The sequence below is a fragment of the Hyperolius riggenbachi genome, chromosome 3, assembly GCF_040937935.1.
Source record: "Hyperolius riggenbachi isolate aHypRig1 chromosome 3, aHypRig1.pri, whole genome shotgun sequence".
Classification (NCBI taxonomy): Eukaryota; Metazoa; Chordata; class Amphibia; order Anura; family Hyperoliidae; genus Hyperolius; species Hyperolius riggenbachi.
Window position 1 is genome coordinate 187,945,949 of NC_090648.1, and position 17,057 is coordinate 187,963,005.

General features: G+C 40.8%; 1 protein-coding gene across 4 annotated transcripts in view; it reads left to right on the forward strand.

Moving 5' to 3' along the window:
• Positions 1 to 17,057, forward strand: part of DMXL2 (Dmx like 2) — a 210,867-nt gene that overhangs the window by 110,819 nt on the left and 82,991 nt on the right. For all 4 annotated transcript variants that reach the window (XM_068275436.1, XM_068275438.1, XM_068275437.1 and 1 more), the window contains exons 18-21: positions 351 to 2,033; positions 7,030 to 7,140; positions 11,405 to 11,574; positions 16,436 to 16,533. In XM_068275436.1, coding sequence (XP_068131537.1) covers positions 351 to 2,033; positions 7,030 to 7,140; positions 11,405 to 11,574; positions 16,436 to 16,533 — 2,062 coding nt within the window. The remainder of the gene's footprint in view (positions 1 to 350; positions 2,034 to 7,029; positions 7,141 to 11,404; positions 11,575 to 16,435; positions 16,534 to 17,057) is intronic.

Genomic DNA, 17,057 nt, shown 5'->3' on the forward strand with positions numbered 1-17,057 from the left:
GAGGTGGTGGCCCTGATATGTTACCATCTTCTACCCCTCTTTCCAACCCTCTTTGTAATTTAACGGTAACATTTTACAATGGCAAGCTAAACCCATTACACTGACGTGTTTTGAAGTGACAAATCCAAGCTTTGTACTTGCTTATAGATTTATTGGCCTGGAAAAAGCGAGTGGCCTGTAAATGCTAGGACACTTGGCTAAGACATGATTGCTCAGGTCCGCTTCACTCAGAATATTGAAAGACTCCATATTTAACAATAAAGTAAAACAAGTTAGCTCTTATGTTTCTATTCCTTTTCCGAGTGGAATTACTCTTTAAAGCTAATGAATGTTTTTTTTTTCCTTCATAGGTCATCTCAGCTCTTCTTCAATTTACCCAGTGTGCCTTGCACCATACCTTGTGGTCACTACTTGTTCAGACAGCAAGGTGCGATTCTGGAAATGCACTGTCCAAACATTTCAAGATTGTGAAGGAAGTGAGGAACAGCATAACTTTTACTGGAAGGAATGGTCATTAATGAATGAAGGTCGTGATGAAAGCAACAGTACCCTAGCTGTGGCAGGAAAGCCAGTAGCAGTGAGCTGTTCTTACACAGGAAGACTTGCTGTGGCTTACAAGCAGCCTATCCAGCACAATGGCTATGTCTCCAAAGAGTTTTCTATGCATGTTTGTCTTTTTGAATGTGAATCCACAGGAGGGTCAGAATGGGTCCTGGAACAAACAATTCATCTCGACGATTTGTTAAGAGTTGGCAGCATGCTTGATCCTCATGTGAGCGTTGACAGCAATTTGTTTGTCTATTTTAAATCGGACATATTTCTTAACAAAGACAAACATCTGGCACCTAATATTAAACATTTGGTTCATTTAGACTGGGTGTCAAAGGAGGATGGTTCACACATACTTACAGTTGGAGTTGGTTCTAATATCTTTATGTATGGGCGACTTTCTGGTATTGTAACTGATCAGACCAATAGCAAGGATGGTATTGCTGTCATCACTTTACCACTAGGTGGTAGTATAAAGCAAGGCATAAAATCCAAATGGGTCTTGCTCAGATCTATTGACTTAGTGTCCTCCGTGGATGGGACACCTTCTCTACCAGTATCCCTGTCCTGGGTAAGAGATGGGATATTAGTGGTCGGAATGGATTGTGAAATGCATGTATATGCCCAATGGAAACACAATTTGAAGTCTGGTGATGCTGATGCTTTTGTTTCTGAAGATCATGCCCCACAATCTTTATCAGTGCAGTCACAAACCATTTCTAAGAAAACCAGTGTAATCGACGGAGCAGCGATTGTAGATGATGTTTTTGGAAGTCCAACTGTGATTCAGGATGGAGGTCTTTTCGAAGCTGCCCACGTACTTTCCCCAACTCTTCCCCAATATCATCCAACTCAGCTGTTGGAGCTCATGGACCTAGGAAAAGTCAGGAGAGCAAAAGCCATCCTTTCACATTTAGTTAAATGCATTGCTGGGGAGGTTGCAATAGTTAAAGACTTGGATACTGGAGATGAAGGGGCTCCAAAACGCCACCTATCACGGACAATCAGTGTGAGTGGCAGCACCGCTAAGGATATGATCATTACTGGAAAAGATGGAACACGAGAGTACACCGAAATTGACTCTATCCCTCCTTTACCTCTATATGCACTACTTTCTGCAGATCAAGATACTGCATATTCTGCTCCTGAAGAAACCTCAAAAATATCTCACACCTCAAAACTTAGCTTTGATAGTAAAGTAGATGACCAGTATTCTGACTTGTTTCATATGCAGAGTGTGACAACAGATGACTTTATTGGATTTGAAACTGAGAAAAGAGAAAGCAAGTCTAAAGTGATCAACCTATCTCAGTACGGTCCAACTTACTTTGGCCGTGAGCATGCCAGCGTCCTCTCAAGCCATCTCATGCATTCTAGTTTGCCAGGCCTGACTCGGTTGGAACAGATGTTTTTGGTGGCTCTTGCTGATACAGTGGCCACAACCAGCACAGAGCTTGGTGCAAGTAGACATAACAACTATACAGGTAATACAAGCACTTCCTGTAAAGAATACTGGCAGACTAATAATGTTGCAAAATTCAGTTGCCTAAATAGAAAAAAAAATTACTGTCTAATACTACGAACACTTTTCTAAACGCTAGCGATTTGAAAAGCGCTTGCTAACGTAATGTGTGATTTAAAAAAATAAATAAAACACATCGCTCAAGTGAGAACACACATGCATAGCATCACATTAGCAAGAGCTTTTCAAATCACTGAAGCTTAGAAAAGTGTGAACCTTAAGCTTGTAAAACTGATTTTTAATACAGACTACACTCAAAAGATTCTGTTTGCCTCTTTATAAATTGGGCCCAACTCTGCTTCTCTGGCTATTTACCTGGCTTGGGTAACGTATGTAAATCAGCTTTCATTCTACGATTCGCTGACCTCTGAAATGCAGCAGTAGAAAATGTCTGCATTAAACTGCTAGATAAAAGTTCAAAACTTTTTTTTTTTTGTTCCCCACCTGCCTATTCTAGGCGGTATCACTTTGGCACCCACAGGCTCTTACCAAGTGCGATCACATCAGGATTGCACAGAGTCGGGCTATTGAGATCTATGTCCTGGTAGGGATAAGAGGCTGTAAACTGGACGTAGGCTGCAATAACTGGTAACTAATTTGTCTGAATAAGAATATATATATTCTAGTTTTGAGCCTAATAATGCATGCAACTTAATAAATTACTTGTATTTACAGATACTATAAGTGATAATAAGGACTTGACTATGACTGTTTAATTATTAGTGGTCTGTATATTTTCTAATTTACTGTCCAGTTAGTTGTGGGGGAACAGGAAGACCGTTGCTCTGTAGCCTGCATTTTCCTTCCTCCGTGGATGTGGGAATGACTGCTGGTTCCCCTGAAACATTTGACTTGCTTCATACTCCTTTTACAATGCTGATTTGCAGCTGAAACAGGAAATAAAACAGTTTGCTGTAGGCTATTATTGTAGGTCAATAAGATGCAAGTAATTTTGACTTGCATGCAGATTTCATGTAATTGTATGTAGCTGTAGCTTGAAATTAGACCAATGAGATTCACCTTCTGTTGAAAATGATTGGTCTAATTTAAAGCTGCATTCATTTATTTGCTTCTCGTTGACCATCGATAACTAGCACAAATGCTTCCCACACGTGAGACCCTGGGCCACAATTTTATATCTCTTACAGGAATATCTGATCTAGGTTAATTTGGCAAGGGGTGCGTGGGGAAAGAAGGCAAACAGCCTTGGCCTACATAAGGATGATGCCAGATCTCTAGCAGATGCATCGGGGTCACCATGCACATCCTGGTTTCCTTTGGCTGAGAAACATCTTGCATGTCTATGAAGCCTTAAGCTGGCCACTAACGGTCCAATTTCTAGCGAAAAATCGTTCGAGTGATCAGAAATTCTGATCGGATTGATTGTAAATAATCTCCATTGGTGGACACAATCGATTATGAACGAGTGAAAAAAATGTCGCCCGAATGAATTTTCGTCGAACGAAAATTTAGATTTTCTTGGTGGTCGTGATAGATAGGAAGCAAAGATTGGTTAGTTGATGGTGTAGTGAACGATTTTTCGGCCGATCAGAATTTCTGGTCGCTCGAACGATTTTTCACTAGAAATTGGACAGTTAGTGGGCACCTTAAGTTAATAAGCAATCGCATCACTATTGTTTACAAATGCTGCTGTTAATTGGGGTTCTACTGGCCAGGTCACTGTATCCAAAAGTTTTGTTTGGATCCCATAGAGCCTTCCTAGTCCTCTCTCCGTGTCTTTGGTCCACTGCTTTCTGTTACAAATTTGCACCTTTGGGACTCCTCGGAAGGCTTTAAAATCACTTGCTTCCTCTAGTGTTTCCGAAGACAGGTGTATCTGTACTGCGCATGCACAAATCTGGCCTCACATGTATACAGTATGGATCCGCTCATCTTCAGAAGTACTTGATGACACAAGTGTTTCCAAAGGCTGCCTGAGGAGTCTTGAAGACTGATTCCACCTGTAGGTAGAATAATTTCACGGGGGTGACAGCGGTGGGAGGGAGAGAGGCCAGGGAAGGTTCCATAGGATCCAGAGCCTTGCTTTTTCTTAGGTTAGTATCTAAGTCTCTTTTTTTTTTTTTTTCCTCGCTTCAGGGTTTCTTTACAAGTTTTATTTAACTTTCACTATATAAATAAATGGCGGCACTTTATAAGGGGCTTATGGTTTACTTCAAATGTGACAAATGCCACGGAGAATAGTGGTGCCCTGCTCATTTTCTATTTATTTATTTTTTTGCCCCAGTTCTCCATGTTGTAAATTTACAGTTAGTGACCACAATGAAAGTCACGGGCCCATTTACTGCCACTTCTGAAATAAATGTAAAAGCAGTTACTTTAATAACTCTGCACACCGTCTAGTTATTGACCACCCATATGCCAGCTATGAATAGCATAGTTATCCAAGGTGAGAGGAATACGGAGGCTGTCATCTTCATTCCCTTATAAATAGTGCCAGTTGCCTGGCTGTCATGCTGAGCTTTTGGCTTTAGTTGTTTTTGAGTCACACACCTGCAACAAGCATGCAGCCAGAGGAGTCAGACAAAGTATCTGATCTGCATGCTCATCCTGGGCCAGTGACTTCTAGTATTAGTCAGAGCATCAGCACAGAAGTAAGGCAATTGACATTGTTTATTAGAGAATAAAGACAGTGGCCTCAGTATTCCTCTCTCTTCAGGTTCCCTTTAAAGCTGCTGCAATCTTAAATCTGACTGAAAAGCTAAAACAGGTTTTTGTCACCACACTGGCATGGTACCGTGTTTTTAGCAAAGTAGTTTTGTCCCTAAACACTTCATGGAGAACTGTAACGACTTAGTCGAATGAAATAACGTACTCAGGATATCCACTTTTACCTTATTTTTTCTAGTTTCAGCACCACAAACAATTCCTTTTATATATTGCTGTATATTGGTGTGTAGCCTTTCTCTCTGTGATTTCAAGCCTAGGCTGATTAGCTATGTGCCCTATTCTGGTAGACCAGGGCCCACATGCAATTCACTTTTTCTCCTGGGTTTTTTCCTAGGTAATATTTCACACCTTGTCAATGAAATGTCTTTTAAAGCCATCAGCAAGATAGAAAATACTCAAATTATTTGTGGCATTGATTTTTAGCCTACCTTTTGTTACTTTTTCAATTGCAAAATGCTCAAAAGTTATTTTAAAAAGATGACAAATTAACTCCTATATGGCCCAGGTGTTTTTTTACTTAGCTCAGAAGACACTACGCCCAACTATTCCTTGGGGATGCAGGTTGCTATTATTAAAAATTGTGCCACCTGTTTCAGAATATCAGGGTGAGGAAAGATTTTACTATAGGCCAACACTGTTTCATTTATAAATACTGTAAATATAGTAAAAAAAAAGTTGAATTTTAACCACTTCACCACTGAGGGGTTTTACCCCCTGACCACCAGAGCAATTTTCACCTTTCAGCGCGCCTTCCATTCATTCGTCTATAACTTTATTATTACTTATCCCAATGAAATGAACTATATCTTGTTTTTTTCGTCACCAATTAGGCTTTCTTTAGGTGGGACATTATGCCAAGAATTATTTTATTCTAAATGTGTTTTAATGGGGAAATAGGAAAAAATGTGGGAAAAAATTATTATTTTTCAGTTTTCGGCCATTATAGTTTTTAAATAAAGCATGCTACTGTAATTAAAACCCATGAAATGTATTAACCCATTTGTCCCGGTTATAATTTAAATTATGTCCCTATCACAATGTTTGGCGACAATATTTTATTTGGAAATAAAGGTGCATTTTTTTCAGTTTTGCATCCATCCCTAATTACAAGCCCGCAGTTTATAAAGTAACAGTGTTATACCCTCTTGACATAAATATTTAAAAAGTTCAGTCCCTAAGGTAACTATTTATGTTTTTTTTTTATTGTATTTTTTTTTAATTACAAAAAAAAAAAAAAATTGGGGAGTGTGGGAGGTAATGAGTTAATTTATTGTGTAAATGTAATGTTTGTATATGTAAAATGCTTTTAGGGTGTAGTTTACTATTTGGCCACAAGATGGCCACAGAGTGTTTGTTTACATGCGACCTGTAAGCGTCCGGAAGGACGCTTACAGGAAGCAGTAGGAGGCTGGCCAAATCACAATGATCTCGCTGTTTCTGAAAGAAGCAGCAGATCATTGCGGGGGCTTAGATCAACGAACGGGAATGGATTTTCCCGTTCATTGATCTCCGGGCGAGCGGGCGGCGGCGTGCACGAGCGGCGGGTGCGCGCACACGAGCGGCGGGAGCGCGGACAGCGGCGGAAGGTACGGATTTCTCCGTCCCTGGTTTTTTAGGAGGGAAAAAAGGGGCGGAGAAATCCGTACGCGTGGGGGTAAAGTGGTTAATATATTTCTTATTTTCAAATGTTAATATGGAGGAAAATGAACCAGGATAGAGAGAACCAGTGTGGTTTGAATTATAAAGCAACATGTTTTTCCCATGAATCCTATGAAATTTTTATGCAATGTGTGACTAGGGGTGTATCACGGGCGTGGTAAGGGGTGTGGCCTAAATGGTCCTCTAACTTATCTTAAAAAATTGGGAGGTATGCCGCCAGTCAGGATGTACTGCGCATGCGCGGCCCAGACCATCGCGCTCCCATCGCAGGGACAGTTCTGCGCCGCGCAGTACTATTGCACAGGTGCAGAATGCCTTCAGCCCTGGGAATGCCTTCAACCTGGCCGGGTTACGCCTGCACAACTGGTGGAAGATGTATACATTTTATTTCTTTTGCTCATCTCAGGCACACTTTAATAATTCAGTAAATAATAATACATAAATAAGCCTTAGAAATGTGCACAAAAGGAAAAAAAAAAACCTAATCGTGTCTTGACAGATGAGTTGTTCTATGTACAAATCAGCCTTTAGTCATTACTTGCGTGTATTGTGAATGATTGTTCCTGGTTAAATATTTGTCAATTTAACATGATCTCAATATATTTTTGCAGGAGGTGACAATCTTGATGAGTGTGGCTTAAGATACCTGTTAGCCATGCGACTGCACACCTGCCTTCTTACATCACTGCCTCCCTTGTATCGTTTACAGCTTCTTCATCAAGGTACGTGTCATTCCTTAATATGATAAAACAGCGTGGTACATTGATGAGATGCTTTGAATCAAAGACCCCTTCCCCTGTGTGGAGATGGGTAGCATAGATTTCTTTCCTTTTGTGAACCCGTTTTCTGTCCAACATATACTCCTCAGCATCCTCAAAATATTGTTCCCTTTCTTACTGTGTAGGTGGTCCACAGAATCCTCTCCTGCTGCACTAGCACTCTTATGTGCTGGGCTGTGAACGTACTTATGGTTGCTTCATCCCATCTAGTGCACAAATCCTTTCAGTCCACAGTGCTGCATACACCAAGTTGTTTTGCTTGTACTTGCACTTTTCTGTAATGCTTGGTACACACCATGTTATTTCCTGTCAGAGGGGTCGAATAGATAATTTTCAACAGGTCCAATCTGATTTCTGATCCTTTTTCTGATCAATTTTGTATAGAAGTGATCGGAAAAGTCATTCAGAAAAACGATTGGAAATTAGATCTGACTTGTCAGAATTTATCTGTTTGACCTATCTGTCTGAAGGGAAATTGCATGGTGTGTGCCAGACATTAGGCTGTACAAGGTTCTGTGTCAGTGTGGATTGTCTGTACATATTAGAATCTGGATAGTTTTTCTTTCAGCTTGTTTAAAGCACACTTGTGGGTGAGTGATATTGTTTGTTTTCATACACTGGATTTATATAGCGTTAACATATTAACCAGCACTGTACAATAAATAAGGTTACAGACAATGATAATAGGGGTGACAGACAACACAATACAGGTAATTAGCAGTGAGACACACAATGCCAGATCATACACTGGAGTAGCAGTCCCAATAATACTAATTCACACTATTCTGTGGGCAGAGTGCATGATCAAGTATAAAACACAAGGAGGGATGGCCCTGCAAAGGCTTACAATCTAATGGGACATAGGGCAGCACGGTGGCGTAGTGGTTAGCGCTCCCGCCTTGCAACGCTGGGTCCCCGGTTTGAATCCCAGCCAGGTCAACATCTGCAAGGAGTTTGTATGTTCTCCCCGTGTCTGCGTGGGTTTCCTCTGGGCACTCTGGTTTCCTTCTACATCCCATAACATACAGATAAGTTAATTGGCTTCCCCCTAAAAATTGGCCCTAGACTATGATGCATACACTACACAATATATATACATAAACATAAGACTATAATAGGGATTAGTTTGTGAGCCCCTCAGAGGGTCAGTGAAGTGACAAGACAATATATACTCTGTACAGCATTTAACTCCATTTAACTGTACAGCTCTGTGTAAGATGTCAGTGCTATAGAAGTACTAAATAATAAAGGGAGGCGGTGGTGACACTTGGAGGGGAGCTGCATCGAGAGGTTCTCGGCAAAGTGAGTTAGGGCAGCGGTAAGGTGGGGTGGGCTTTCTTGAAGAGGTGGGTTTTGAGGGCCTGTTTGAAGATTCAGAAGGAGTGGGCAAGCCTGATGGGCAGTGGGAAAGAGTTCCAAAGGATATGGGCAGCTCTGGTGAAGTACTGCAGTTGCGTATGGCAGTGCGGGATGCATGGGGTGGTTAGGAGGAGGTATTTGAAGGAGCGAAGTGGATGGCCAGGTTTGTATCTGCTGACCAGGTTAGAAATGTAGGTCAAGCAGGATTTACAGGCTGACATTGATTTTCTTTAAACAGTGCAGGTTGCCTGGCTGCCATGCTGATCCTATAGGCCCATACACACGTCGGATTTCCGTGAACGACGGGTCGTTTGAACGTCACGTCGTTCAGTCGTCCGCCCGCTAAATCGGGCGTGTGTACAGACTGTCGTTTGCTTGATAAGAGTGAGTTTGAGCGATCCGCCGGGTGTACAGCAGCCCCTGACTGCTTCCCAAGACCAGCAATCCGCCAAGCAGACCAATACTGCCAAGCATTGGCCAATAGCTTGGTTTCATTGGTTTCTAGATGGTTGGTATCCTATGTGCAAGTGATAAAGAGCAATTTTGTTTTACTGTATTTTTTTTATAATTAGGGAAGTCTTTTAATTCAATTAAGCCAAAAAAACCAAAAGTACAGTGAACAATGCAAACTGATTTTGTGGCTGACAATCCCTCTTTTAGGACAAATTTCATTTACCCACTGCATTGTGTTTATTATGCTGCCAGGAATCTCACCCTGCATTGCCAGCACTCTATTCAGAAATGTTTGTATAGTTATAAATCTTATCTCAGTCAGCCAGGCTCTATTCTCTCGCCATTACTGAAGAGAAATCTTGTCATCTCCCCTCCCACATTCCTGCTCCTCACTTGGTTGGCTGGGAACAGTTCCGTGTGACAGGTTGAGGCTGAAACCTGATGCTGTGCTCACACGTGTTTAGATAGGAAGTCCGAGATGACACTGCAGATTGTAGGAGAAAAGAAATAAAAGTAAGGGAAGAAATGAAATCAGGATTTGGCTTCAGTCAGAGGGAATAAAAAATAGAAACGGCCAGGAACAAAATTCTCTTCATTTATTATATAAAATTCACTGAAATCAAATTGTGGACTGTACAATACATTTGTTATGTAAGTAAATCAAGTATTTATCTACTTGTGTAGGTGTTTTTTTCCCTGCCATAGTATGGCTGACCCTGCTGCTTTAAAACATCATTGGCACCTAAATTAAAATTTTAATAAAAGTGTATCATGAGCAGTTTACATATTCGAGGACAAACAGTAACATTATACAAAGGTTCTAACAACTGAGTTATAGGAAAATGCCAAGCTCTAAGGCTGAGTCATTAAAATCCCGTACCCATTCTATCTTCAAGCAAGTCAAGATCAGCCAGACTGAGTATCTGGCCAAGGCCTCCATGGTTTTCGGATTTGCGTGGGCTTTTGGTATATGCATGTACTCATTTTTCCATCCTGAGAGTGGATTTTATAGAGGATTGCCAGGAAATTGTTGAGGATGACTCATCTTTCCATTTATGAAGGATTCATTTCCTGTCTTAAAGAAAGGGTTTAGTAATTGCTATTCTAGTGTGTCCTTCTGTAGCTATCTAGTCTACACAATACAGAATACAGGTCATTTCATCTTGAGCATGAATACTGCAAAAAAAACCATCTAACAAATCCAAAATGTGTTGCCGGTATATGAAGATTGGAGCACTTCCAGAGTGTATGGATAAGAAAAGATGAGTCTAAAAGTAGACAGACATTACTCGATTTGTGGCATCAATTTCTGTCTGATTCAATCATAATGATCCAATCTGGCATCGATCGATGCCACAACGTGGCCACCAGATGTCATGTTGATCAATTTCCAGCATGCTGGAAAGATCTCACTTGAAAGGACTCGAGTGCGTTGCGGTAGTGGCATTCAGTTTCCTGACAACTTGGGCCTCTCTTCCCCATGTGTAATAACATGTTGAAATCTGTGAGCACTACACTGTCAGCAATAGATCCCTCTTTGATCAGATACAACCAGAGAGGGATCTATCTGATGGTTAAACCTGCTGACCATCTGCCAGCATATGGGCACCTTCAAAGGATAATCTAAAAGACTCATATGATAGAGCCGTGGGGGGGAGGGGGGCGCAGGGGAGTGTGAGAGAGGGAGGAAATACATTTTGCATAATATGTTACGTTGGGATAACCTCCATGATGCATTCAGGGAATCCCCAGACTCTCTGCATTGTAAAGAGTGAGGAGAGGAGTGAGCTGGAGATATAAATCTACCACCCTCTAGGCCCTGTACCCTGGCATATTCAAGGTGTATTACAGTAGAACCTTGGTTTGCTAGCTGTAAAAAAGACTTTTTTACTATAACTAACAGAATAATTGCTATCCGTTGGCTCTCCCGAACCTGTGTGAGTCTGTCTGTCTTTCTTTCCGTCCGTCTGTCTGTCTGTCTTTAACAAGGAACTTATCCAATGACAGTTGCTTTTGCCTCATTTTGAGAATTTCAAAATAAGTAAAATCCTGCATCATGAAAGAGAGAAGAACCATAGGCTCAGTTGTGATGACGTGACGCGCATGTACTGTTGTATATGAAGGCATGTTTGCGTATTCAGTCATAATGTCATAAAGATATTTGCTTGTCCTGTAAAGTGCTGTTAAACCAAGTTATTTTCTATCCAAGGTTTTACTGTAAATCTTGAGATTGCCCTTCACTTGCTTGCTGTTAATGGTTTGCTTTATGTCATCTCTACAAGTGTAGAGATTGTAGAGTAACGACAAGTTGGGACAATTCTTCTTTGCATTGGTTGGTAAAGACAACCTTTTTTGTAACATTGCTATGACATTTTTATTTTATTTTTTATTTTAGGATTGTCCACTTGTCATTTTGCCTGGGCATTTCACTCAGAGGCAGAAGAAGAATTAATCAATATGATTCCAGCCATTCAGAAAGGAGATCCTCAGTGGTCTGAGCTTAGAGCAATGGGAATTGGTTGGTGGGTGAGGAATATAAACACACTCCGCAGGTGCATCGAAAAGGTAGGAATTTCCATATAAATCCATATCAAAAAATGTTGAAGACTGGGAAGGTACTAAGGTAGTTTTGATTGATAAAAACCTTAATTTTGTTAAAAATAAATTCCAGAGTATCTTTCAAAGATTTAAAAAGAATTTTGTACAATAAAAAACATACCAATCGAGTCACTGTGATCTCCTGGATCCCTCTTTGCCATTTCCACCGCTCCCCTCTGCAATCTTGGCTTTTAATCGCCAGTTTTAGGCAGTGTTTACAAACAAAAAACATTGCCGCTAACCAGAAAGTAATGTTTACACTGGAGTTGTACTTTGTTCTCTGGTTGAACTCGATGGACGTATGTCTTTTTTCAACCAAAATAACTGTAACAGTTTCTCAGCATGTGACCGGCAACTCCCTTCCCCCTCAGCCTCACAAACTTCATCACAGACAAGTTGAAACTGAGAGCGGATATGCTATTTTAAACAAAGCACACAGAGCCTGCAGGGGGCATGCATAACTTGTATTCATTACAACAGAGGCGGCCCATTCCCCTTCGGGTCAACAAAGCTTGACAAAGAAAAGAAGATTGGATATATTACAGAGACAGTGCAACTAGAAAAGGCTGCAGCAATCCAGACCACATTAGAACAGGTATAGGAACTTATAGGATAGAAGAAATACCAGTGGTTTGCAAAAGTATTCGGGCCCCCTTGAAGTTTTCCACTTTTTGTCATATTACTGTGACAAACCTGAATCAATTTTATTGGAATTCCAAGTGAAAAACCAATACAAAGTGGTGTACACGTGAGAAGTGAAACAAAAATCATACATGATTCCAAACATTTTTTTTTACAAATAAATAACTGCAAAGTGGAGTGTGCGTAATTATTCAGCCCCCCTTTGGTCTGAGTGCAGTCAGTTGCCCATAGACATTGCCTGATGAGTGCTAATGACTAAATAGAGTGCATTTGTGTGTAATCTAATGTCAGTACAAATACAGCTGCTCTGTGACAGCCTCAAAGGTTGTCTAAGAGAATATTGGGAGCAACAACACCATGAAGTCCAAAGAACACACCAGGCTGGTCAGGGATAAAGTTATTGAGAAATTTAAAGCAGGCTTAGACTACAAAAAGATTTCTAAAGCCTTGAACATCCCACGGAGCATTGTTCAAGTGATCATTCCGAAATGGAAGGGGTATGGCACAACTGTAAACCTACCAAGACAAGGCTGTACACTTAAACACACAGGCCGAACAAGGAGAGCGCTGATCAGAAATGCAGTCAAAAGGCCCATGGTGACTCTGGACGAGCTGCAGAGATCTACAGCTGAGGTGGGGGAATCTGTCCATAGGACAACTATTAGTCGTGCACTGCACAAAGTTGGCCTTTATGGAAGAGTGGCAAGAAGAAAGCCATTGTTAACAGAAAAGCATAAGGAGTCCCATTTGCAGTTTGCCATAAGCCATGTGGGGGACACAGCAACCATGTGGAAGAAGGTCATCTGGTCAGATGAGACCAAAATGGAAATTTTTGGCCAAAATGCAAAACGCTATGTGTGGCGGAAAACTAACACTGCACATCACTCTGAACACACCGTCCCCACTGTCAAATATGGTGGTGGCAGCATCATGCTCTGGGGGTGCTTCTCTTCAGCAGGTAGAAGAAAGCTGGTCAGAGTTGATGGGAAGATGGATGGAGCCAAATACAGCGCAATCTTGGAAAAAAAACCTCTTGGAGTCTGCAAAAGACTTGAGACTGGGGGCGGAGGTTCACCTTCCAGCAGGACAACGACCCTAAAGATAAAGCCAGGGCAACAATGGAATGGTTTAAAACAAAACATATTTATGTGTTAGAATGGCCCAGTCAAAGTCCAGATCTAAATCCAATCGAGAATCTGTGGCAAGATCTGAAAACTGCTGTTCACAAACGCTGTCCATATAATCCAGGCTTTCTCAACCAGGGTTCCTTGAGTACTCTGCAGGGGTTCCCTGGCATTTTCCCCATTGTGGAGGAAGTATAATAGAGCACATTTTATTATGGGGGTACTGTAAAAAAGAATCACTAAATTGGGGTTCAGAATAATGAGCACATTAATAAAAAGCACTAGAATAAGGAGAAACTATATTAGGGGGTAGTGATATAAACAGCCACACCTATTTTTTAACACCATTCCTCCTGAAAAATAAATGCAGAGGTTCCTCGAGATCCCCAAATGATTTGCAGGGGTTCCTTGAGACTTTAAAGTTATTTGTAGGGTTCCTCCAGGGTAAAAAGGTTGAGAAAGGCTGATTAATCTGACTGAGCTGGAGCTGTTTTGTAAAGGATGGGCAAGGATTTCAGTCTCTAGATGTGCAAAGCTGGTAGAGACATACCCTAAAAGACTGGCAGCTGTAATTGCAGCAAAAGGTGGTTCTACAAAGTATTGACTGAGGGGGCTGAATAATTATGCACACCCCACGTTGCAGTTATTTATTTTAAATGTTTGGAATCGTGTATGATTTTCGTACCACTTCTCACGTGTACACCACTTTGTATTTCACGTGGAATTCCAATAAAATTGATTCATGTTTGTGACAGTAATATGACAAAATGAGGAAAACTTTAAGGGGGGCCGAATACTTTTGCAAACCACTGTAAGTCTGAAAATGTTGTTAGTCTAATAAACAGAATTTTAATAAATACAGAAAAGTACAGAGTAACAGTCTAACTTGTGGCATTTTAATTTATTGATCATGTGTTGTTTAATCATCATATGCACAGAATAATAGATATGGATTAAATTGTGATCCCATCTGAGGGACAGTTAGGGAAAAGACTGCATATTTTGCACAGAGCTGAGGAAGATATCAGCGCTATATAAACACTAAATAATAATACGTTGTAAAATAATAAAAATTCAGAAATTGAAACTGTGATATTTGTGCATATATGAGCATACTCTGTTTTAGATTTTGTTTTTTATTAACTAAATATTGGAAAGAACTATACCATTTTTATCCAAGGCACTCCTTGGGAATGAGGTGGAAGGCTTCCTTACCTCACAATTTGGAAGGCAGACTAATGTCAGACCAGTTATTGCATATAAATAAATTGCAGATTCACATTTTAACTGCAAATACAGTAGTGTTTTGTTTTAGTTTCCTAACCTGTCATCCAGAATAGCTTTGCAAATGACATTCTGAAAACTGAGACCAGAATGATTATGAATGCTGATTCTCTCCTCTGTGCAGTGAGCAAAGTCTGGCCTCTGCTTTAACTCAGTGTAAGATGTAAACCACAGTGCTGAAAAACTCTAAAATGTATAATGCATGTATCCAAATACACATTGTGTTCCAGAGTAAATTGCACTGTAAATGACTTACTTTGTTTGTAGCTGTCATAGTGGATTTTGACTGAACCTTTCACTAAAAGGTCTTAAATTAGGTCATCTCCTCATGGAAGTTTTTCAAGGTTCCCTTCATACTTTTCAAAAGCTCTCCCTGGGGAGGCTCTATATAAAGATGTAGCCAGCCTGTAGTAATCGCATGCCATTATTCTAGCAGTTGGACTGTGCCATTTGTTTATAGGGGTTGCTTTTGAAAATAAAGGAAGCCTTTTGCCATTGTGTGCTATAAGCCTTACTTCACTAACAAGTACACTAACACTCATGTAAAAAGAGAGAGGCCTTGCACATCCCTAATATAAAACTTGGCATTTATTGAAAAAAATTTAAAAGGCATACATTACAGTTCCACAGCCTAGCAGAGAGAGGTACAGGCTAATGGGGAGGTCGACAGCCGTTTCGCGCCGTTACATTCCGTGGCGCATCATCAGGCCGTCCTGATGATGCGCCACGGAATGTAACGGCGCGAAACGGCTGTCGACCTCCCCATTAGCCTGTACCTCTCTCTGCTAGGCTGTGGAACTGTAATGTATGCCTTTTAAATTTTTTTCAATAAATGCCAAGTTTTATATTAGGGATGTGCAAGGCCTCTCTCTTTTTACATTTTGGACTGTGAACCATTCGGCCGGTGCACTCCCTCAGTGTTTGAGTTCAGCCTCCTGTGCATGGTCACTTCTCCGTTGTTTGATACACTAACACTCATCGCTTTAAACCACAACAGTGGAGAAAGAAGGGGTATTGGGCTATGATGACCATATTCTCTTTTTTTTTTTTAAATTAATTTTAAGGTATAAGTCATAGGCCTCAGTTTTAAAGGAACCCTGCAGTGACAGGAATATAGAGACTGCCATCTTTAGGACGTCGCAAGTTGAAATCTACGCCCTGTTTTGATGCTGATGTGGCTGCTAGAGCGTAGATTTCAACTCACAGCCATCACGCGTTCCCGTCGCTTGCCTGGAAGCCCTGCTGATCTATTTGGCTGCAGTAGTGTCTCCTCTGACCTCTAGCATCAACAAAGCATTTTCGCCCACAGGACTGCCGCATACTGGATGTATTTCCCTTTTCACACCATTCTTTGTAAACCCTAGAAATGGTTGTGCTAGAAAATCCCAGTAACTGAGCAGATTGTGGAATACTCAGACCGGCCGTCTGGCACCAACAACCATGCCACGCTCAAGATTGCTTAAATCACCTTTCCCATTCTGACATTCAGTGTGGAGTTCATTAGATTGTCTTGACCAGGACCACACCCCTAAATGCATTGAAGCAACTGCCATGTGATTGGTTGATTAGATAATTGCATTAATGAGAAATTGTACAGGTGTTCCTAATAATCCTTTAGGTGAGTGTATTTTGATCAGTACTACAAGTTCTGCCTTGAAATTGATATCAAAGTCTCAACGGGGTCACCAATAAGTGTTGGCAAATATAGATTTTAAATAACTAAAGCAAATCTTGTGGTTTTTGTTTTCTTATATGGATTCATTTTATATGCTTGACAGGTTGCTAAAGCATCTTTCCAAAGAAACAATGAACCATTAGATGCTGCAATTTTCTACCTTGCGATGAAGAAGAAAGCTGTTCTCTGGGGTTTATTCAGGTTAGTGCAGAATATTTGCTGTATAAACTACCTGTGGATTTTGTACCACAGGTTGAACTATCCTTCTGGCAGAGTGCACCCCCTTCCCCAACTCAGGCAATGGTTTCCTGGACGTCTAATAAGTGAAGTGCTGTCTTTGCTCATGTCCGGAATGTGACAAAACACTATTTGATTCACGTAGGCCCTGTTTACACGTAATCAGTTAGTACGCATTTTTTTTCTTCTCTATAGCCGTGCATTGTGAAAAAGATTTCAGTTAAAACGTGTTAAGTGTGAAAGGTGCCATAGGAAAACATGGGGCATACTTTGAAAATCAGTTGTCCTCTCACTTATAACTGAGAGCAACTGATTAAGTGTAAATGGGGCCTAAGTCCTACCATTTGGAGGACTTTCAGTTGAGATTTACATCTGGTTAGAATTTTTGGAACATTCTGTGAAATTGCTTACCCGCTGAGCTGCTCCACATAAAGTCAGTAATGAATGGAAGATTTAGCGTTTCCTGTCAGTCGCCCAGCTTGAACGGG